This window comes from Bombyx mandarina, chromosome 06, assembly GCF_030267445.1.
Source record: "Bombyx mandarina strain Sakado chromosome 06, ASM3026744v2".
Lineage (NCBI taxonomy): Eukaryota > Metazoa > Arthropoda > Insecta > Lepidoptera > Bombycidae > Bombyx > Bombyx mandarina.
The window spans coordinates 13,298,439-13,321,803 of NC_143213.1; the positions used below are offsets into that span (position 1 = coordinate 13,298,439).

At 39.9% G+C, this 23,365-nt stretch overlaps 1 protein-coding gene across 16 annotated transcripts in view; it reads left to right on the forward strand.

Annotated features, from left to right (window-relative positions):
* Positions 1 to 23,069, forward strand: part of LOC114253062 (ankyrin repeat domain-containing protein 17) — a 59,627-nt gene extending 36,558 nt beyond the window's left edge. For 5 of the 16 annotated variants that reach the window (XM_089728153.1, XM_089728165.1, XM_089728162.1 and 2 more), the window contains 32 exons: positions 218 to 277; positions 1,412 to 1,503; positions 2,880 to 3,059; positions 4,453 to 4,614; positions 5,567 to 5,737; positions 6,216 to 6,382; positions 6,678 to 6,795; positions 7,117 to 7,335; positions 7,744 to 8,016; positions 8,103 to 8,271; positions 8,448 to 8,685; positions 9,412 to 9,544; positions 9,623 to 9,723; positions 9,934 to 10,150; positions 10,679 to 10,825; positions 11,289 to 11,414; positions 11,675 to 11,811; positions 12,553 to 12,705; positions 13,333 to 13,455; positions 13,938 to 14,087; positions 14,555 to 14,702; positions 15,275 to 15,395; positions 16,249 to 16,463; positions 16,924 to 17,076; positions 17,878 to 17,976; positions 18,604 to 18,726; positions 19,017 to 19,235; positions 19,438 to 19,611; positions 19,969 to 20,070; positions 20,742 to 20,936; positions 21,821 to 22,009; positions 22,420 to 23,069. In XM_089728153.1, coding sequence (XP_089584279.1) covers positions 218 to 277; positions 1,412 to 1,503; positions 2,880 to 3,059; positions 4,453 to 4,614; positions 5,567 to 5,737; positions 6,216 to 6,382; positions 6,678 to 6,795; positions 7,117 to 7,335; positions 7,744 to 8,016; positions 8,103 to 8,271; positions 8,448 to 8,685; positions 9,412 to 9,544; positions 9,623 to 9,723; positions 9,934 to 10,150; positions 10,679 to 10,825; positions 11,289 to 11,414; positions 11,675 to 11,811; positions 12,553 to 12,705; positions 13,333 to 13,455; positions 13,938 to 14,087; positions 14,555 to 14,702; positions 15,275 to 15,395; positions 16,249 to 16,463; positions 16,924 to 17,076; positions 17,878 to 17,976; positions 18,604 to 18,726; positions 19,017 to 19,235; positions 19,438 to 19,611; positions 19,969 to 20,070; positions 20,742 to 20,936; positions 21,821 to 22,009; positions 22,420 to 22,446 — 4,901 coding nt within the window. In that variant the 3' untranslated portion in view covers positions 22,447 to 23,069. The remainder of the gene's footprint in view (positions 1 to 217; positions 278 to 1,411; positions 1,504 to 2,879; positions 3,060 to 4,452; positions 4,615 to 5,566; positions 5,738 to 6,215; positions 6,383 to 6,677; positions 6,796 to 7,116; positions 7,336 to 7,743; positions 8,017 to 8,102; positions 8,272 to 8,447; positions 8,686 to 9,411; positions 9,545 to 9,622; positions 9,724 to 9,933; positions 10,151 to 10,678; positions 10,826 to 11,288; positions 11,415 to 11,674; positions 11,812 to 12,552; positions 12,706 to 13,332; positions 13,456 to 13,937; positions 14,088 to 14,554; positions 14,703 to 15,274; positions 15,396 to 16,248; positions 16,464 to 16,923; positions 17,077 to 17,877; positions 17,977 to 18,603; positions 18,727 to 19,016; positions 19,236 to 19,437; positions 19,612 to 19,968; positions 20,071 to 20,741; positions 20,937 to 21,820; positions 22,010 to 22,419) is intronic. The other 11 variants (XM_089728163.1, XM_089728167.1, XM_089728154.1 and 8 more) reach the window with 10 other exon arrangements.
* The last annotated feature ends 296 nt before the right edge of the window (positions 23,070 to 23,365 follow it).

Here is a 23,365-nt window from a genome sequence, read left to right on the forward strand (position 1 = left end):
CCATGTCACTTACCACTACACCAGACGGCCGTTAAGTATTCAGAAAAAAATTTACCATAATTTCTCAACACATTAAAGAACTAAAAAATTTTACATTTAATTATGCCCTGTTAACGGTATATTTCTAAATAAACCGTCATTATGAGCACCGCTTGCGAGTCCGTCCAATCCAATAGAGCGTGAGCCGCGGTATAAAGTTGTCCGTTGTTGTGCGAAGGTCCCCCGACGTTGGCCACCTCGGCGCTGCACGCGCTCGACCTGCAGTTCTGCGCGCAAGGCAAGTGCGAGCGCCGCATTCTGTTCGTCCCGGCTTCACTATTAACCCGTCCTGTGCTTGCCTTAATGAGCTTCTACTAAACTTCTCATGTGTGTGTTAAAAGGTTTACCTTTGTTGTGATGATAGACGACCTGGTGTGGGCAGCGCGATATCCATACTGCGGTCTATTCACTTGGGACATATTTGTTTGAGTTTCTATGGGAAAAATGTCGCCGATCTACTGTCAAATTGCCGACGATTGTAGCATTTAATATTCACACATTCGCTCGCAAAACTCGTAACTGTTTAATGCATTTCGTGCCTGCTATATAACATTCAAAGCCTATATTGAAATCTTTGCTTCTGCCCATTAACAATTCTAGTACAAAAATGCGTTTTTTTGTTGTTGTTGTTCTAAATCATAATATACTCGTGAGTCTTGCAGATTGTTTTCAGCAAAAAATTAGTTGCTGTTTTTAAATTACATTGGATATTATATTTATTTTCTTTTTGGCAATAAATAAATTATTTTTTTGTTAAAGCTACCCACAGAAGTTTTATAATATTGAATTGAACTGAGTTTCTATAATTTACAAATATGTATTAAATATATTTTCTTTCAATTCATATACGTTAGGAATCTTGAATGTATCTATTTAAAGTGGTTTTCCCTAAATTCGTACATAACATACATAATATACATTAACAATTTTTTAAATTCGATTCTTTAACTTATATCAAACTAGCGACCCGCCCTCGCTTCGCTTCGGAAACATTAAAACACACATGAAACCAAATAAAAAAAATAAAAAAAAAAAAATAAAAAAAAGTAGCCTATGTTCATCAGGGACAATGTCGGCTTCTAATGGAAAAAGAATTTTTCAAATCGGTCCAGTAGTTTCGGAGCCTATTCGAAGCAAACAAACAAACAAATCTTTCTTCTTTATAATATTATTAACTTATATCAAACAGATAGAATAGAACTTTTTAAAATATCGCAAAAACTAACACCTCCATAACATAAGCTTTGTACCAAAAACAGCTTTAATCCTCAAACTGTATAATAACGATGGATGCAATAGGGATTTGGATATGGGATAATGATTTTAATTTCCAAGTTACTAGTGCTTATTATAAAACGACTTGTAATTTTAGGTGTCACAACGAGTCATTCGCCGGCCACTCCGCCGTACCCTCCTCCGCAACAATTGTTCCCAGTGCAACCAATACCAACCAACCTTAATCAGGTATTTTGAAAATATTATGAATAAATATATAACTAAGAGTAAGGGTAAGAGTAACGCGTCCTTTTAACTATTTCACTGGTGGTAGAACCTCTTGTGAGTCCGCGCGGGTAGGTACCACCACCCTGCCTATTTCTGCCGTGAAGTAGTAATGCTTATCGGCTTGAAGGGCGAGGCAGCCGTTGTAACTATACTGAGACCTTAGAACTCTTATCTCAAGGTGGGTGGTGGCATTTACGTTGTAGATGTCTATGGGCTTCGGTAACCACCTAACACCAGGTGGGTCGTAAGCTCGTCCACCCATCTAAGCCATAAAAAATAATCATTATATATAATAGTGTCTCGAATCAAGATTCAGTTTCCGTTTCTGTCACATTCAGTTTCTTGTATCTGCATTCAACCTGTTTAATGTTTTTGTTAAATTTAACAGTCATGTCACAATACCATCTATGAAATTATATTAAATAGTATAATTGTATAAGTTTATGAGAAAAAAAATGTATCATTAGAATACAAAATCAAATAAACAAACTTCTCTCTCACTCTGCTTCCGTTAGTGAGATAATTTAAACCGGAACCAATTTATCATTTCACTATTAAACATATTCTAGAATTCAATACAACGATGCATTGTATCAAAATCGTCTGGCAAATGTTGTTCGTTGTTAGCTTGCAAGTTACTGCTAATGGACGCTTTGAAACGTGGATTCTATATTGACGATTACGCTATTATAGCGGTAAGATATATTACATGTAGACTTGGATAATATTTTAGAACTTTCTGTTCAGTATTTAGGGGTTTGTTTCTGCAGTCAGACCCAACAGTGGCCGCCCGCGTCCCTTTAATGAGCATAAATAAAATATTTAGTAAAAAGAAGCTCAAAATTACAAACCATATTTCGTCCATGGTCTTTCCCTAAACGAAAAATAAAATATAACACGTTGGTAGTTAATATTGCTTGAGAGAAGACTTAAGTTTAGCAAATGATGTTTCCGCTGTAATTGACTAAACAAGCGCAGATACCTGTAAATTTTATATCTTCATTATTGTAGTACTTAGTAGTAAATTAATAATACGTAGAACTAAATCTTCACGTTGGAACGTTAGTGTAGATACGGTAATAGTAATTATTTTATAACAAGGAAAATTGAAGTTTCATGTAAAGTAACACATTACTAATGAACTACTTTCTTTTTATAGTAAATTAAAAATATAAAAGTTAGTTTTCTCAAAAGTTAGTCTGAAAGTTCACCAAAATAATTTGTGATAAGTAAAACTACTTAACGAGTTAAGGTCTTCTAGCCTTCGACATAATCGAAATAATACTTTTGAGAAAAAAGTAAAAGACAAAAAAATGAATGCCTCATACAATTTCCAGCAGCAACTTCAAGAGTTGCAGCAACAACAGTACCAACAGCAGCTAGCGGCGCAGGAGCAAGCGCTGCAACAACAACAACAAAAGAAGCTACAACAACAACAGCTCCAACAACAACAACAACAACAGCAGCAGCAATATGCACAGGAACTGCAGCAGAGGCCTGAGAGCTACGGACCACAGGTAATCAAGATGATTTTATGTTAACTCCGAATAATTCATTGTTGTATATCTCATGTCTGTGATACATAATAATTTCGGAAGTGTACATACCCATAGGTAGCTTTCGCTCCTGCACACTGACAATGCCATAGTCACCATATAGATATTATCTGGTGCTTAGGATCTCTTCAAAGCTAATTTAAAGAAGCATTGTGTTAATGTAAAAGGGTATTAGACGTTGTAATAAACATAGTCGGTTGTAATCCCACACTGAAATTATAACTTAATTTGTTTTTAATTTTCAAAAACTTTAAAATTACCAGTATTTCTTGATTAAATTGAAGATTATAAGTTTGGCTATTTCTAAAATTCTCTGGTTTGGTTTAATATATGTTGTCGTTGTTGTTGTATGAGGCGATATAGTAGACAGGGTACTGTGACAACAGACGAATTAAGAGAGATGTAGTAACGTATGCTGTGATGAACGGCTGCACTGACGTTTCAGTACAGCACCATCTGACGCGATACTTGAAGACAAATATTTTTTCGTATGGAAACTATCGACATCTTGTAGCGGATGCCCCTAAAATTACATGTTGTTAAAGCTAAGGTATTTCATTCATGTGTAAAACAAAATCATACAAGGCTTTATTTGTTATAGACCAATTGATAAAATTTTCTCAATTTGTGGTTTCTATTAATTTACAAATTCCGTAATTTAAAAAAATAATAGGATAGTTAATGTTACTACCATCTATAGTAGCAATGACAAACTAATCGAAGCGAAGCCATCTAGTGGCCGACGCCCGTAAACATTTTTGTTGAGTGCTTGAGTTCTTAGTCTCTAACTAACTTATGGGTATTATCTATATTAATATAAAAATATCTAATATTTAAAAAAAACCCGCTGAGTTTCTTGCCAGTTCTTCTCAGGACGGAGGCTAATTGTTAAAATTGGCGGTAGTTCTTTTTGACGATCAACAAGTATGTACATTCATTTAAGTTGAATAATTGTTGTTTGATTTGATTCGATCGACGCGACATTAGTGAGTGATGGATTTTTTGGCGGGAAGGTGAAGTTGTGTGATTTGTTTTGTTTTGTCTATTTAGTGTTTCTTCAGATTTAAATGTGTAGTAATGGTGTTTTATTAACTGCTTAATATCTGTGAAAGTGCACAAATGTGGGAAAATGAAACAAAGCCACTGGACGTAACTTCTCGGGATCCTCCAAAAAGTCCACTAAAAAAATCTCAGTAAATGACCACCATTTTACTCAGTTTATATTTCATCCCAGTTGATTAATGTCTCAAATTAATCATCTTCATTTCATTTCACTCCATATTATCATTTTTCATAAATTTAAAGTTTAAAAAAAAATAAAATAGTGAGTAATGTTTGAGTGCGTGTTGTGCAGTTGGGCGGCGAGGAGTGCGCGTCCGGGTGCTGCGGGCCGGCGGCGGGCGCGGGCGGCGCCGCGGAGCCGCGCGAGCTGGGCGCCGTGCTGGCCTACCTGCAGCGGGAGGTGCCCTCGCTCGTGGCGCTGCCGCCCAACGAGCTGCGCACTCTGGTGTTGCAGGCGAGTGCCACACCAACCCACTATAAATACTTGCTACAGACGAAAGCTCTTTACTGGTGGTAGGACCTCTTGTGAGTCCGCGCGGGTAGGTACCACTGCCCTGCCTATTTCTGCCGTGAAGCAGTAATGCGTTTCGGTTTGAAGGGTGGAGCAGCCGTTGTAACTATACTTGAGACTTTAGAACTTATATCTCAAGGTGGGTGGCGCATATACGTTGTAGATGTCTATGGGCTCCAGTAACCACTTAACACCAGGGGGGCTGTGAGCTCGTCCACCCATCTAAGCAATAAATAAAAAAGATAAATGTAATAGGCAGCGGGCTTTGCTCTGCCCCTGGCATTGCTGAAGTCCATGGGCGACGGTAACCACTCACCATCAAGTGGGCCGTGTGCTCGTCTGCCTACAAGGGCAATAAAAAAAAAACAAAAAAAATACAATAGCCAAACTACCAGATTCTTTTTTGATACAATATAAAAAACTAACTACCATATTCATGCTATATCAAGTAATGATAACAATGAAAGCTTTGCGAGAAAGAGAAAGAAATAATACCCTATCGGTCGTCTCATACCTCTAAAAACTACCTCTAAAAAATTTAAATGCTTTTAATATTCATGATATTAGAACTTCTGTGGATTTAGGGCTGGATAACCATTTGCTTGATATATTTTGCCTCTTGAATGGAATAATAATTGTATATCTCAATTATATAAGCCTATGAACACTCATTCTTATTTTTATTCAAACTAGAGTGAGACGTATCGCTCGCTTAACCGATATATTGCTTTTCTCTTCTTCTACACAAATAAAATAACAAAAAGTGCGTTAAAAACCGCTTAATTTAACATTACAAATACATAACTAATAAGCTACTATTATTTAACATGATGTTTGCTAAAGCCGATAAAGTGATAAATTAAAGTAATAATTATTATAACGATCCTTTGTGTAGGTGATGCAGCAGAAGTCTCAGGAGATCCTCTCTGGTAAATGTGGCGAACTGGAAGGTGAATGGTTGGAGGGCGAGGAGCGCCACGCGCGCCGCCTGCTGGCCGCCGCCGAGCAGGCGCTCGCCACCGACTACACCACCAGGCACCACCATCACCACCACGTCGACGTACCGGTAACGATTCAATCTTAATCTTGAAATTATATTTTTACTAGCTGGCCCGGCAGATCTGTAGTGCCTCAATCGATAAATAAAAGACCTAAACTTTTGTATAAAATAAACTTAAAAGAAACAAAAGGAATCCGTCCGACGGGGGACACATCAAAGGAAAAACAAAATTGTTATTATTTTTTTAATTCCGAGCATTTTCATATTTATCTACTTTTTAAACCTTCTCTGGACCGACACAAATAATTCAAGACAAAAATTAGCCAAATCGATCCAGCCATATTCGAGTTTTAGCGAGACTAACGAACAGCAATTCATTTTTATATATATATAGTGTTCAATGATTGCTACAGACGTATCGACTGATGCTGCCAGTCTTGAAGCCTACTTTAGATGTGTCAATTGTTTTGGAAAAACAGTTAGTTTTTAACCAGTAAAATCAACAATGACATAAATGATAAGCATGGCGACATATTTGTTTCAGCAACAGCAGAACAACGGTTGTCAGTTCCGGGTAGGCGGGTCACCCCCGTCCGGTGCATTGGAGCCGACGACGCTGCCCCGGGGGACGGAGGAGGATGTGCAGCCGCCCCCCGACCTCCAACAGCACTTCGCCCTTCCACCTCCCACCCTTCCCTATGACGACTATAGGTATGCAATGATGCGCAATCTCTTGTTATTTATAGAGTAGTACCATTTGAAATATTTCCACAATTGCCAGAGTTGTCGTGTAAAAGTGTTGTTGCAACATTAGTTCACTTAGCGAAGCCCGTAGATTCCACTGTGTCAAAGTCGAGACAAGGTTCCTGGCAAAATGTCCTTCCAAATAATCTAATATAGTTTTGTGTTATGTAATTACGCAATTTTGAGTTTTACTACGAGCAATAAAGGTGTCGAAAAAGTATTACTACATTAAATAAAATAAACATATATTGGAAATGAACAGATCGTCGTCGTACACTCCTCCTCTAACGGAACCCCAGCACCGACATCCGCAGCAGACAGCACCCCAGCAACACGCCAAGCGCGAACACCACCACGCCAATCCCACCAGCAAGAAAAAGGTTAGCTTAGATCTCTGGATAATTTACATAACTGTCCCGCACCTGGGGATCCCATTCCACAAGTAGTTACCTAGGTAGTGACGCATAACAATCGTGCGGTGTTATATTATATGCATTAAACTTTCGACCGTGACCCTACTGTCTTTTGATAATTTTGAAGAACAAATTACACCTGAGAGATACTTTCAATTGAACAAACTATTTTTTATCAAGGTTTATAAACATTTTAAATGATGAAATCGACGCAAGTTGACGTCAAGCGTAATCTTTAAATTCGTCTCTTCTCAATATTGAAATAATAATAATGAAATTGTTATCCAGAGTCGCGGCGGAGGCGCCAGCGGGGGCGCGCGGGCGCGGGTGGGGGAGGCGGCGGCACCCGCGGCGCCCGCACCCGCCGCCTACTGCGCCATGGACGTGGACGGCGAGACCGACTCCAACCACGACACTGCACTCACGCTGGCGTGCGCCGGCGGCCACGAGGACCTCGTCGAACTGCTGCTGTCCCGCGGGGCGGACATCGAGCATCGCGACAAGAAGGTGCGACCACATATAATAACTCAGTATCTACTGGACTTTGTTAGCCCACTGAGTTTCTCGCCGGATCTTCTCAGTGGGTCGCGTTTCCGACCCGGTGCTAGATTCTGCGAAGCACTGCTCTTGCTAAGGTCAGTGTTAGCAACACTCCGGCTTGAGCCCCGTGAGCTCACCTACACAGGTTAGGGTGAAGCTGAAATAGCATCTCAAGGATCAGCATAGGTAGGAAAAAAAAAGACTTTGTTCATTGACCTATCCATCGGGTGGAGGTCGGGACGATCGACTAGGATGAATTTTTAAATGTAGTTTGTATCGTGGTATGAAGTATAGTTAATATAGTATAGGAAAAAATATAGATCTTATCAGTTTCAATTCAGTTAGATATTCAACTAAACAACGTATCAAATGTAGGGTTTCACTCCACTTATCCTGGCGGCTACGGCCGGTCACGAGAAGATCGTCGAGATCCTTTTGAACCACGGCGCAGATATCGAGGCGCAGTCGGAACGCACAAAGGACACTCCCTTGTCGCTGGCGTGCAGCGGCGGCCGCTACGAAGTAGTCGAACTCATCCTCAGCCACGGCGCCAACAAGGAGCACCGCAACGTATCCGACTACACGCCACTGTCGCTGGCCGCCTCCGGGGGCTACGTCAACATCATCCGGCTACTGCTCACGCACCAGGTAATTGTGATGCGCTAGAACTCTGGAAACCATTATTATCTGTAATGTAATGACAAAAGTTCCGTAACTAAACCTTAACTTCTCAGGCGGAAATCAATTCTCGCACTGGCTCGAAACTGGGTATATCACCGCTGATGTTGGCCGCCATGAACGGTCACACGGCAGCGGTGCGACTCCTTCTCGACTGCGGGTCCGATATTAATGCGCAGATAGAAACCAACAGGAACACGGCGCTCACCCTCGCTTGTTTCCAAGGTACCTCCTAATGTAGTAGCTAGTTGAATTAGAGGTGGGTTCGAAAACAAATCTCATGTAAACTCAAAAAGCGGGCTTGTCGACTCTAAACAATGAACCATTCATGAAAATAGTAACATCCATTTTGTACTGAACAAGCTTGAAATGTTTTGAACATTGTCAATTTCGCTGTGCAGGTCGACATGAGGTCGTCAGCTTGTTGCTGGATCGCAAAGCGAACGTGGAGCACCGCGCCAAGACCGGCCTCACGCCGCTCATGGAGGCGGCCAGCGGCGGATACGTGGAGGTGGGGCGCGTGCTGCTCGACAAGGGCGCTGACGTCAACGCGCCGCCCGTGCCCTCCTCCCGGGACACCGCCCTCACCATTGCCGCAGACAAGGGACACACCAAGTTCGTCGAACTGCTGCTGCAGAGGTAGCTTCCTTTCGCTTTGCTGAAGACTGCTTTGACTCATCAAACCAAAAGCCATGAATTTTTCGCGGCTGTCGAACAGGATAGCCTTTAGATGGGTGGACGAGCTCACAGCCCACCTGGTGTTAAATGGTTACTGGAGCCTATAGACATCTACGACGTAAATGCGCCACCCCACCTTGAGATATAATTACTAAGGTCTCAGAATAGTTAGTTACAACGGCTGCCCCACACTTCCAACCGAAACGCGTTCCTGCTTCACGGCAGAAATAGGCAGGGCGGTGGTACCTACCCGGGCGGCCTCACAAGATGTCCTACCGCCAGTAATTACACAAATTATAATTTTGTGAGTTTGATTTTCATTACACGATGTTGTTCCTTCACAGTGGAAGTCAATCGTGAACATTTGTTGAGTACGTATGTCATTAGAAAAATTGGTACCCAACCCGCCTGCGGGATTCGAACACCGGTGCATCGCTCAATACGAATGCACCGGACGTCTTATCCCTTAGGCCACGACGACATTACTTACTACCTGTGCGAGCTCCTAACAACTCTATCACCGATTGCACCAAATTGCGACCTTCTTTTTATTACATGATGTTTGTCGTGTAAACCTTCTTAAATAAATTTAATAAATAAAATACTTTGAACATTTAGTATTTTTCACGATCATGAGTAATTTACGACTATTAAAAACAATCATTGTTACCGTGAATGTCCATCCAGGCGAGCCGCCGTCGAAGTAAAGAACAAGAAAGGCAACTCCCCCCTATGGCTCGCCGCTAACGGCGGACATCTCGCAGTTGTCGAGATGCTGTATGCAGCCGGCGCTGACATCGACTCTCAAGACAATAGAAAGGTATATTGACTGTTTGATTCGCATTGCGAAATATTATAAATTTTATGGAATTCGAGTTTTGTAATACAAATGTTATAGGTTTCGTGTTTGATGGCTGCCTTCCGTAAAGGTCACATAAAAGTGGTCAAATGGATGGTCGGGGTCGTCACGCAGTTCCCTTCAGATCAGGAGATGACTAGGTAACTTTAAATTTAATTTAATTTTATTATTACATGGCCTTAATGGGAGCCCAAGATTAAAAAAAACTGAATACTTACATTTTTAAATTTAACTGGCTATAAAAATTGTGTTCTTTATTAGTTTTAAAAATAAATAGTTTCATTTAAAATTTTTAGGTAATTTTGTTTATTGAGTGTTATATTGAATTGTCTGCCTGCTTCGTTGTCCAGGTACATTTGTACCATCTCGGACAAGGAGCTTTTGGAGAAGTGCCAAGAGTGCGTGCGCGTAATCCGTGCCGCTAAGGAGACGCAGGCCGCACGCGCCAACCAGAACGCAACCATCCTCCTCGAAGAACTTGACGCAGAGAGGGAGCGGGAACTCTGTCGAAGGCAGGCCGCTGCCAGGAGACGGGAACGGAAGAAGAAGAAGAAGATGGAAAAAAAGGTAGGAAGGACTTTCATTAAGCGAGTATCGTGATTATTGAAGCTGCTTTTGCGCATCTTTTGGATCAAACTCGATCATAAAACTCTTCAATTATTTATGACTAGCGACCCGCCCTCGCTTCGCTTCGGAAACATTGGATTTTATTATTGATGATAGCTGAGTCCCTCGATACTATCCGCGGTTATTTTTGTACCGCGGGTCACACTGCGGGGCGAAGTTAGTTTAAAAAAAGTAGCCTAAGTTACTCTTTATATCATCAGCTACCTATCAGTGAAAGTATCGTGAAAATCGGTCCAGCCGTTCCAGAGATTAGCCGGAACAAACAGACAGATAGACAGACAGACAGACAAAAAAATATATATTTTGGTATATGTATATAGATATACATTAAAAAATGGTTATTTTATTATTACAAACAGACACTTCAATTTTATTTATTTGTATAGATGAAATTATTAAATGAAAAAATAAAGATATATATAACCAATATGGTTGAAATTTTCCATTAAACAGTTAACAATCTTACAGGAGGAACGTCGCAAGATGCAAGCGGAGCCGGACAAGAACTCCGAATGTAGTGACAAAGCGCTCGGAGACTGTTCCGAGGGCGGCGAAGGGGACGATGAACCCAGCCCTAAGGAAGAGGGCGACTCCGGCATCGATGCCAACTCACAGGTAAAAATATTCAGCTATGGTAAATGGATTTATTTGCTTAATCAACCTTGTTGGCACTGATTGATAGATGCCGTGTCCCAGCAAGACTAACCTGTCATTATATCTCATACACTGCGGCATGAATAAGCAGTGTCGAAAACTCACTTACATAACAGATCTATCCATTAAACTTAATGAAAAACACTAGTCTCAAAACTCCAGTAAAATAATTATTGTTAATTTACATCCAAAGTAAAGTAATTAATTACAAGACGTTCATATTTTATTAATGTTTGTACAAATATATAAATAACGGTCTGTTTGATTTCCACAAGGACCACGACCACGTTACTTCCTTTAAAACAAAACAAAAGTGTATTTAGCTTTAAAATATGTTCTTTATAATTTGTAACCTAGTGTTCGAGCTTTCTCAAGGCAAGAATTCGTATTGTTATAAGGTTTAAACAAATGATAAATAATATAGGGTTCGTGTTCGTCGTCCGATGTGAAGGCTCCTCCCGTACAACCTGCCAAGAGTAAGAAAAAGAAAAAAGAGGACAAGGCATCTCCTCCACCACCTCCCAGTACCGTTAAGAAACAACCTGACAAAGTAAGTATCGCTAAAATAACGATTTAGTAGTAGCAAGTTGCAAATTTATTGCAGTTAATATTCTTTTTGTTATCGATTATTCTACTTTTCGTCCAACTCGACAAATAATCTTGACATAAACTATAGCGTGAAATTGGCACCCGTAAACACACATGTGACATAAAAATACTCAAAAATGCTAGTAGCTAGAAGTGCCTTTTTTCGCATGTTATCACGTGTACAGTAATAGAAAACTTCATGTGAATGTCATCATTCCACAGCCTAAACCTAAGATAGAAACAAAACCCGAACGAGAACCAACTCCCAAACCTGACAAGAAGGAGAAGGAAAATGTAGCACCGTCTTCGCCGCCGACACCTAAACCGGTCGAGAGACGACTGCCCGAACGGAAGGAGAAGTGAGTCTTGGCCTTTAATTGTACACGTATTGTATTGTTTAAATGTTCACTTATACGGCGTATGTTTAAGGATATACTTAACATACATTCAATCCATTAACGTTTATAACCCAAAAATATAATATTTGCGTAATATCCAACAGATTCCTCGTTTTCATGTTAATTTTGAAAACAAATGAAGCGTTATCATTATAATGAATTTAAAGAATAATAAACTATATATATACTTAATTTTGCTCACGATCCTACGATACATAATATTTTTTTCGACGCATTGACAGATTAAAACTTGAGACAAAATAGGAATTGTTTGTTTTTCGCTTCACGCTTCATACAATAATTGTAATTTTACAATTGATTACCAATGAAAACAAACTAACGCTTAACCAACCCAAATGACAATAGTTCTTCAAATAAAGAAACTAAAATTACATTGTTAAAAACATGGTAATGTAAAAAATTAGTTTCAGTTAATGCATTATATGAACGAACTGTTTGTGAAGGCTACCTACATATTTTGTTAATTTCACATTACTAACAGTTTTTATAAAAGTTTTCAATATAAACATGTTTTGGTATGTTTTTGTTGCAAATAAATAAGGGTTTCTATCGATAAGTTTTGTAATACAAGGAGACCACAAACTCACCTACCTACAAGCCAGTGCAATACCTTAACATGATCAAAATTAAATGCCCCGAGTATGAGTATGAAAAAGGGGCTTATATGAATTGTTCTTACAGAAAATCCGAAGAGGAAAGTCCTAAGAGCATAACAGTAGCAAACGTTAACAAGTATGGAAACAACAGAAAGAGCCAGGTCTTCGAATCGAGCCGGCTTAATTTGGACGATACTGAGACGACTGACAAAAATAAAAAGACCTCAAGCACACAACAGTAAGTCCAAATTATAAATGTGAACATGATGTAGCCCCTTAATTGGGCATTAAGATTTCATAGTCAGTTAATTTTAATTATATATAATAACAACACTGCTATTGATTGTTTAAAATATGAATATATTAAATTAGAAATAAAATATCAATCGAAAAATTATATTATGCATGTTTTTACTTTGCGTCAATTGGATGAATTAATTGTAATAATTTTGTTGGTAATTTTGTTGGTTGACAAGGTTGATTATTGAGCAGTGACATAATAAACTATGGTGCAAAAGCGTAAATGTGCATGTCCTTAAGAGACTAAAATTCAAAAAAAGAAATTTTGTCACTAAGATTTTAGGAAGGACCTGAATTACCACTGGTGGTAGGACCTCTTGGGAGTCCGCACGGGTAGGTACCACCACCCCGCCTATTTCCGCCGTGAAGCAGTAATGCGTTTCGGTTCGAAGGGTGGGGTAGCCGTTGTAACTATACTGAGATCTTAGAACTTATATCTGGAGGTGGGTGGCGCATTTACGTTGTAGATATCTATGGGCTCCAGTAACCACTTAACACCAGGTGGGCTGTGAGCTCGTCCAACCATCTAAGCAATAAAAAATAAAAAAAATGTGTTTTGATGCAGATGGGAGATCGAAGCCAAGAGTACTTCTCCCAAAGCTGGTTGCGTCGGAGGTCGCCGCGAGGAGGGCTGGAAGGAAGTTGTGCGCAAATCTAGTGTACAAACCGTATCCACAGTCGAACCTGGGTACGTAGATATATATATATATATATATTTTTTTTTTTTATTGCCGTATATGCAGACTAGCATACGGCCCACCTGATTGTGAGTGGTTACCGTCGCTCATGGACGTCAGCAATGCCAGGGGCAGAGCCAAGCCGCTGCCTACCTTTAAATATGGCCTATTATTTCTAATAAAACTCCACTACAATAAGATTTGATTTTAAATTGCATTTCTTAGGTTGACTTGTATCTGTAGTATATACTATTTAATATAATATTTTAACTTGCCTACTTTAAAACTTCCAATTAATTTAAAAAAGGACTAATGTAATATAATTTATTACTTTCGCCTAATATCATGATAAAGAAAACAAGTTTTTTTTTTAAAGTATTTGTCCTATTCGCTATTGAAGCGAATTATTTTAAACTTCAAACTACTTTTTTTTAATTCTATATAGAATAAAATGAACTAAATCATTAAAATTTATCGCACAAATTCAATTCAGGTGCAAGAAAGTGTCCGTTGCATCGCACGCGATATCCCGCGTGATCGGTCGCGCCGGCAGTAACATTAACGCCATCCGCTCGGTCACCGGCGCCCACATCGAGGTCGACAAGCAAAGTAAAGGGCAGGGCGAGAGGATCATCACGATTAAGTAAGTCATCTGCAAAATACTTTACTATAACTGTACTTCTTTTTGCTTAGTGACTACTGTACCATGAGCCAACATACTAGACAATCTAAAGAAGGAGAGACATAATAATTCTTTAAATTTTTGTCGTACAATTTTAACTACTGTATGCTGTATGTATAAATATCATCATCATCATTCTTTCCTATTACCCTCTGCTGGGGTGTAGGGCACGAATCAAATTCTCCCATTTACATGTATAAATATATATACATATGTAAATAAATTTAATTCAGGTTTACAAAAACGTTTTAATCGCTTTTGTATTACCCAAGCTCGGGTAATGAGCTATTAATGTGATTTAACCATAGTAATATTTTAGTGAAACGGTATTGTAGAATGTGCAATGTGCATGTTATTTTCAAAACAAAGTAATGCCATTGAAACAATGTAGACAAGTTTTTATCCTTAAAATTGATGAATTTGTGCAGGGGCTCGGCTGAAGCCACAAAGCAAGCCGGCGTTCTGATCGCAGCTATGATCCGCGACCCCGAGGCCGACCTCGGAGCGCTGCTGCCGCGCGCCAAGCCGGCTCCCGCACCGCATCCTGCCAAGCCTGTCAAGCAACCCGCCGCCAAGGTACTTCGATAACATTACAAACTTACTACAATAACAAACAGTCTTGAAATATATCTTGAATTTTTATTTATTTGGTAGTCATTTGGTGTTATCATTTTGAGACTGAATGTAAAGAAATGTTATTTTAATATATTTATAGTTCGGAAATATCAATACGTAGAAATCCGACCTTTAACCTCTAATGCTGAAATAAAAATCAACAAAATTAATTACTGGTACAGATTTAAAATAATAATAATAATAGGAGGTAAGGGTAGGGGAATTGACTGTTGATTCATGATTATGGAAGGGAAAATTTCTTCTTTTTAACTATAAAAAAAAGCGTTGTTAACTTTAAAATATTTTACAAATAACTGGAAGTTATGTAAAGTTACATGACCAAAAAAAATTATATATATACTAAACTTTTGAAACGAATGTATCGTGGTATGTTATATATTCTTGTCATGTGTATATTATACTTGTCATTCATTAAAAATGGCGCATGACGTGCAACTTTCATGCCGTCTGCATGGTGTGAAGCTAGCTTAATGCCACTGTAACTGTGAAACGATAACATGTGTTGTATGCAGCCTGGCCAGCCGGGCGCCCCGTGTCCGACGAGCAGCAGCGCGGCGCCGACCCGCAGCGCGCCCGCCGCCCGCCCCGCGCCCGCACGCGTGCCCGCTCGACACGCGCCCACACGTACGCACGGTAACATTCCTACGCCCTGACGCCACTGACCATGCTGCCTATTTCTGCATCAATCCATTCCAGGAACAGGGTAAACATTATTCTAATGATAATTAAATGCTAACCTCATGTCTAAAACTGAACAGTGGCCTTTCAGAAAGTGATGCTTATTGTAATCGCTTAAAAACAGTAGATTAGATTGAGGATTGAAGCGAATAACAAAATAACAGTCTTACTGCTGCAAGACAGCATAAATTAATTAAAGATACACTAGTTTTAGTAATGATTCACTTGGTAATGCTGCTATGTATGGCTTAAGATAGAAAATAAATTGATGAGAAACTTTTAGCTAGTTTAGCTTGAAGACCAAAGTCAGAGTTATTATACACTAGCGGCTCACTTCGGCTCCGCTCGGGTCTTTAACAAAAATTTTAACGGCGTTGTTTTATTTTTTTAAATAAAAGAACACTTATTGCGGCATAACTATAATACATATACTGTCACGACACTTTTTGTAAATAATAATGTGTTCTACAGAGTCGTAATACACTATTTTGTTCTATCATCAATAGTTTTCGCAGGGCACGCGATACAAAGAATATTTTTTTACACCTTGGGTTATATTATTGGGAGCTTTAGTAAGGATCCCTAATTTCAAAAAATATTATAGCCTATGTCACTCTGCAATAGTGTAGCTTCCAAACAGTGAAAGAATTTGTCAAATCTGTTCAGTAGTTTCGGAGCCTATTCAATACAAACAAACAAACCAATCATTCCTCTTTATAATATTAATATAGATAATACAGATTAGTATAGATTTAATTTATTTGTTGACCAAATTAATGTAAATTAAAAATTTAATCAATTTGAATAGCGGTAACAACGGAAAAGCGTCCGTCATCGAGTATTGGCGTGACGGCGAGCACCAGCAGCCCGGGCAGCACAGCGAGCAGCAAGGCGAGCACGGCGCTCTCGTACACGGGCGCCATCGTGGGCGCTCGCTCGCACACGTTCGCCGCCAAGCTCACCGCCAGCGTCGCGCCCCTCGCCCTCGCCGCCGCCGACCACAAGCCCAGACCTGCGCCACTGGTATGTCGATACTTATCATCAGCCACAAATGTACATCAGCGCCACCTAGGAAACAGACAAGAGCGTATTAGTATTGACTCGCAAACTTCAACTAAGTTTTTTTTTATTGCTTAGATGGGTGAATGAGCTCACAGCTCAACTGGTGTTAAGTGATTATTGCAGCCTATAGACATCTACAACGTAAATGAGCTACCCGTTTTGAGATATAAGTTTTAAGGTCTCAGTATAGTTAGTACGGCTGCTCCACCCTTCAAACCGAAACGCGTTACTGCTTCACGGCTGAAATAGGCAGGGCGGTGGTACAAAAAATAATTGTAATAACTAAAAAACTGCGTTTTGTTGTTTTTGCTTGGTTTGAAACTATCACAGATTATATGTACAGCACATAATTATTCGAACACAGCAAATCACAGCAGATCATAATAAAAATAAATATAATAATAATAAATAAAATTATCAGCAGCCAACGCCGAACAGCGGTCCGAGTCCGGCCGCGGTTTCCCCGCTGAAGTCTGCGCGAGAGAGCTCGCCGTCGCCCGCGCCCGCCACGCCCGTCTCCAGACCTGAAGAGGTTGACATTAAACAACCACGGCTACCCGAGAGAACGGTGCAGGTGATTCAATTTCTTAACTTGCATTTCTTAAAATTTACTCCGTATCTATCTATATAAAAATGAATTGCTGTTCGTTAGTCTCGCTAAAACTCGAGAACTGCTGGACCGATTTGGTTAATTTTGTTCTTGAATTATTTGTGGAAGTTCAGAGAAAGTTTAAAAGGTAAATAAAGATGAAAATGTTCGGAATTAAATAAAAATGACAATTTTGTTTTTCCTTTGATGTGTCCCCCGTCGGACGGATTCTTTTTGTTTGTTTTAAGTTTTTTTATACAAAAGGTCAGGTCTTTTATTTGTCGATTGAGGCACTACGAAGTCTGCCGGGTCAGCTAGTATTTGATAAAGATCCATTGTTATTAAGAACTGCTCTTGCTAGGGCCAGTGTTAGCAACACTCCTGGTTTGAGCCCCGGAGGCTCGCCTACACGTCAAGGAGAAGCTGAAATGGCCTCTCAAGGTTATCAGCATAGGTAGGAAAAAAAATATTGGTAGAACGTATTATAAGTTCACACTGATCACGCTTCCATCTTGCCTGTTTCTGTCACCAAGCAGTCCTGCGTTCCTGTTTGAACATTGAGCTGTTATAAGATAATTGAGAGATAGGCTTCATATCACTATGGTGATGGCATCGGTCTGTAGACTCCTGTAAGTACTTAATACCAGATCAGACGACGTGAATCTGAAAACGTGGGAATTCAAACATAAAACTTCCAGTAACCCATTAATCCGTGTTGTTGACATCTGAAAAAAATTTAGCTATATTGCCTTTAAAACTATAATATGTATTAATTTGTAATTGCAGCTGAGTCCCGATACTACAAGCTCATGGAGCACAAATGAAGACAACACGATCAACACTTCCACGTCAACCACTGCTTTGCACATTAACACTACACCGCAGGTTATTATTTTAAGACAGGTTAAATTAAATAACTATTGATTAATAAAATCGTAAATTTACCAAGTATCATATTTAAAAAAATAATAATATGTGCATATTGAGTTTTTTTATCTTATTTTAATTGTAAAATATCACAAGATCGGATCACATAATCTTTGTCAAATTAGTGTTAGTTAGCGTTCCCCATCATGCATTGCTAAGAAATTATTATTCGAAAATTTATGATTTTTCTAATTAATATGATTCCTTTTCTGAAGGATTCACCTCTGACTTCTAAACGTAATCGAACACAGAAGTATATTTCGTAAATTCGAAGGCAGTTTTTTTTTATTGCTTAAATGGGTGGACGAGCAGCTCACAGCCCACCTGGTGTTAAGTGGTTACTCGAGCCCATAGACATCCACAAAGTAAATACGTCAGCCACCTTGAGATATAAATTCTAAGGTCTCAAGTATAGTTACAACGGCTGCCCGATCCTTCAACCGAAATGCATTACTGCTTCACGGCAGAAATAGGCAGGGTGGAGGAGGTACCTACCCGTGCGGACTCACAAGAGGTCATACAACCAGTAATAATAATATTAATAAGTTTAATACAATAATAATGAAGTATGATATATTTGGTTAGTGCGGCGTTGTATCGAGCGGCAGCGGCGGTAGCGCCCCGGAGTACTCGCTGTTCAAGGACGTGTCGGGCGCCGCCACGCTGTGGTCCGCACCGGCTGAACATAATGAGCCGCCTCCACCGCAGGTAACATTATTTTATTACACTCGAAGGCACCCGGTTCTTTTGAATTGCCTTTGTTAATGAGTGTTCTTAATACTAGGAGCATTAGCTGCATGAGACTAAGAATCTAGTCAATTTTGCGTAACGTAGTGGTGCTTCGGCAAAAATATTCAAAGGAATCCAACCCCTTTTTTTTGGTAATCCAGATTCTAGAAGATATGTGGAAAAATTATAATTTTGACATTGTTGAGTCAGTATACGAAAATAATCAGATGTAATGAATTGCTCGCACTAATGATTGTTTATTTGTGTAGGTGGACGCGAGCAAAGCGCCAGGGTACCGCGGAGGGAGCGGCGCGGGTACGGGCGCGGCGGGGACGGGGGCGGCGGGTGGGGGGTGCTCGCCGTGCTCCCGCACCTCGTCGCACGGCTCCACGCCGCCGCCTGCGTACGCGCCCTACCACACCGACCATATGCCGCACCACCACTCCCGACCCTCCTACCAGGACACGCCGCCCAGGAATAACATTATGGTCAGTACCCCCTACACTACCCGCTCAACCGAGTTTGAGATTCACGCTTTGCTTACTTTAAAGTTTCATTTAAAAAAAGAGCAAATATATATTATAATGTATTTTCCCCATATAACACTATGAAATAATTTTTTTTACCGTATTACAGTATTTTTAATAATTATATTGTGCCTATAATATGATTTATTTTATTAATTTCTAGGTATCGATGTCGAGCGGTGTCAACATGAGCGGAGTGAACATGAGCGGCGCCAACATGTCCGGCTCGTCGCTGGGGCTCGGCTACGTGGGGGTCGAAGGGGTGTCCCGGTTGAATCCCCGCGCGCCCGACTTCGCTCAACGACACACGCTCATACACAACAAACACAATGCACAGGTATTACTTGAAGCTTCTTGTGTTATTGTCGTTCCACGCCGCGGAACAAAGCTAATCTAAAAAAATAGCCTAAGTTACTCCTTATATCATCAGCTACCTATCCGTCTCGTCAAAATCCGTCCAGCCGTTTCAGAGATTAGCCGGAACTAACAAACAGACAAAAATTGTAAAAAAATATATTTGTGTATGTACCGTATACATATATTCATATGCATGTAGGAAATACGAGAGCACAATATTAAAATATCGATGAATAACACCTTAGTCCAATAAAAAAGTTCATGCTGCAGAACTATGTTTTTAAACATTGTTTTACTTTTATCGTAACTACAGATGATGTTATTTTTATTTTTATAGCAATTGTTCGGTGGTGGCAGCAACTTGAGTAACTTACTCATGTACCAACAGCCTGTGTCGCAGTCGCCAAAACCGAACCATCAAACCCACCTTGCTTATCAGGTACGAACACTGTTAAACTGATGCAAACATCAAGGAATGCAATGTGTGCCTACAGCACGTCAGTATTGTCTGTATTATTCTAATACAGCCTTTCCCAAAGTGGGCGATAACGCCCCCTTGTGGACGCTGGAGGCCTCAAAGGGGGGCGGTAAGAGACCCAAAAAAAGGGGGGGCTTCTGTAGATGCTTGGGAGGTGATTTGTAATTTCATTTAGAAGGACTCTTAGATACCGACTGAGCTCTCGTTATAGTGGTTTAAAAGTAGATGGAAAAATGGGGGCGCTAAAATATAACTTATTATCAAAGTAGACAAAATAAGTTTGGGAGCCCCTGTTCTAATAGAAGGACGTGTCTACAGAACACCATCACTAGCGACCCGCCCTCGCTTCGCTTCGGAAACTGTAATTTATTATTAATTTCTCCACTATTCAATAATGGACGTTATTATACATATAAACCTTCCTGTTCAATCACTATCTATTAAAAAAAACCGCATCAAAATCCGTTGCGTAGTTTTAAAGATTTAAGCACACATAGGGATATAGGGACAGAGAAAGCTACTTTTTTTATACTATGTAGTGACTCACTCACCATATTTGGACGGCTATTTAGAAATATAAATAAATACAGCACAAATGTACAGATGAATGATGATGCATTTTGGATTCCCAGTCATTGCTGGATCGCGGCGTGAATGTCAGCGGAGTGGGTAACGTCGGCAGCGGTTGGGGCGCAGAAGAAGAGGAACGCAAGCCCCGCCCTATTGGAACTGAACGCGCGTGGAAACTCACCGCGGCCGAGGACTGGTCCCACGCCAACCTGCCGCACGCGACCGCGCACCACATGCAGGACCATGACCGCTATCAGGTAATGTAACTACTATGTCATCATATAAATACGCTCTTGGCCAAATGCGTTCCTACCCATAATTGCGGTAAACAAAAAACAAGGTTATGATAGTAGTAATTTCCACCACATGTTATTATTTGAAATACTAAGATGGAAGTGTATGCGACAACACTTTTATCTTTAACTTTTATCTCAGTTTAATTGACTCAGCAATTTGACTAGAGAAATAAAGCATAGCTCGCTTAATAATAGGACTCATCAAATCCAAACTGTTATCTAGGAAATGGTAAAAGTGAACGAATGTTAACAGCCTGAAATTAATATATTTTTTCTTCTACCTACGCTGAAAGTTCGGTTTTCCTCCCGCTGTACAGAGAATAAAGTTTAACATTTCCTCCCTGGGTACTGACAAGTGCCCATGTGCGTTAGTGTCTACGTCTGCTCTCACGCACATAAAATTCTCCGCCATTTTTGTGCTCGGGTAATTTGCAATATTGTGTTTAGTGTAAAAGTGAAATAAACAAAAGGCAATAAAATTTAATAGTGAAGTATTAAACAAAGATGAGTTCATCAGACAATTCTTTTTCAATTAGTAGTAGTTTATTTAAAAATTAAAAAACAGTTAAATTGTTTTTTTGTGTGGGGCGGGCTCCGCCCCCTCTAACCCCCGCCAGGGCTTCGCCCCTGAACCCCGGCTCGGTACTCCACGGGTGCTAAGTTTTTTACAATGTCGAACTTTCGGCCTGGTAGGAGAAAAAATAGTATGTCCACCGCGGGAAAAAAGTAGGCAATTTTACACGCCGGAGCAGAAGTCCAACTTTTCTCCCTTGGTGCACAATGTTCTATTTCATAAATTGAACCAGGTTCAGTTTGAAATGGATTATTCATTAATGTACTTACAGGGTGTGTCGAACATGGGCGCCATGGGTGGCGTGGGTGTGGGCGTGGGCGGCCTGGACGGGTCGGCGTACGGAGCGGGCGGACTGTCGCTGCTGCAGCTGCCTCTACAGTACTTGCCGCCCACCGTCACCCCCGCGCCCGACCCCCCGCACCACTGGGACCCCGCTCCTCACCATGCACACGACAAACAGGTAATCATACCCAATACATATTATGATGAAATTATAAAGAAATATCTTTTTGAATACCATAGAGGTCTTGTAGCTGTTTTGTATTCATATTGTTTGTAAAAGAAATATTTTCTAAATTATTATGATGAATTTTAAAAATGCCTTAGTTGTAAAAAAAATGTGTTTGCTAAAAAGAAACTTGTTTAAATAGAAACGTTTTGTCAGTAGAATCATATTTTTGTTTGTATTATGACACTATTAGAAAATATTTTTACCATAAATGGTTGGTTTGTGAATTCGTTTTTTTCGTTAAATTCATGTATTTATTACGAAAATAGCCCCTGTTTACACTGAATTAAGTTTTCCTTTTCCTACAAATTAGCGTTATAGTAGCCACAATTCACAAACACTGATCAGTATTTATTTGTCAGCAGACCTGGAGCAAGTGGACTCACTAAGAGTCCGGACCGGCTATGACGACTACTGCCTTAAATTGAAATACGTGAGCGCGCCTCACAACGCGCGCTCTACCGACCGACGAGGATATACTCTGTATTCGTAACCTTGGAAACGGTGTAGATATTAGTGAGAAAGATTATATTATACAGATTATCTATATACATAATAGAGAAAATGTCCTATCGAGATGAGACCTCCCTGTACTGTCGACTGAAGTGAGCATTAAACGATTAATTCTGATGGAACTCGTGAGGGGAGCCGCATGTAGTTTTATTTGACTGCCGCTCGTCGCCGCGAGACCGCGTTAGACAAATTATAGTTACGTTATAGTCGGCGTCGCGCCGTTTTCCTCTCGTGTAGAATGTACGCGTGACGAATGTAATGATATAGGTGGCTTGGAATTTGATTCCGAATTGCCTCCCAAGTGTTTTGCGTTGCCTTGACCGGGCCCTGTCCCGGAGACATCTCGTCATACATATTTTACACTTTTTGTTACGGCATAATACGATATTAATTTGAATGATTAAAGTGCTGGCGTGACCGAGGCGGATGATTAATTATACGTGTATTAATAAAATTTGCTTGTACATGAAAATTAAATATCATATATTGATGCACTGTATCCACTGGTGTTTTTTAATAATACCACCTGTTTTTTTCTAGTAATTCTTTTTATTAGGTTTATTTGGGTAATGTGTATATTTATATAAGTAAATTATTATATTGAAGACTTTGTCTCGAATATATGATTAAAAGCAGGATATATGCGGTAAGTTCTAGGCAAATAAACCGTTGTCAAAATATCTCAGTGTCTTCTTGAATAGGACCTAGAAATATGAAAAAAATGCAGATCTGCCAGTGGTCTACATGCTCATGTGCTTAATGAGGTAAAACTACCCTTATAGCTCATGAAAATAA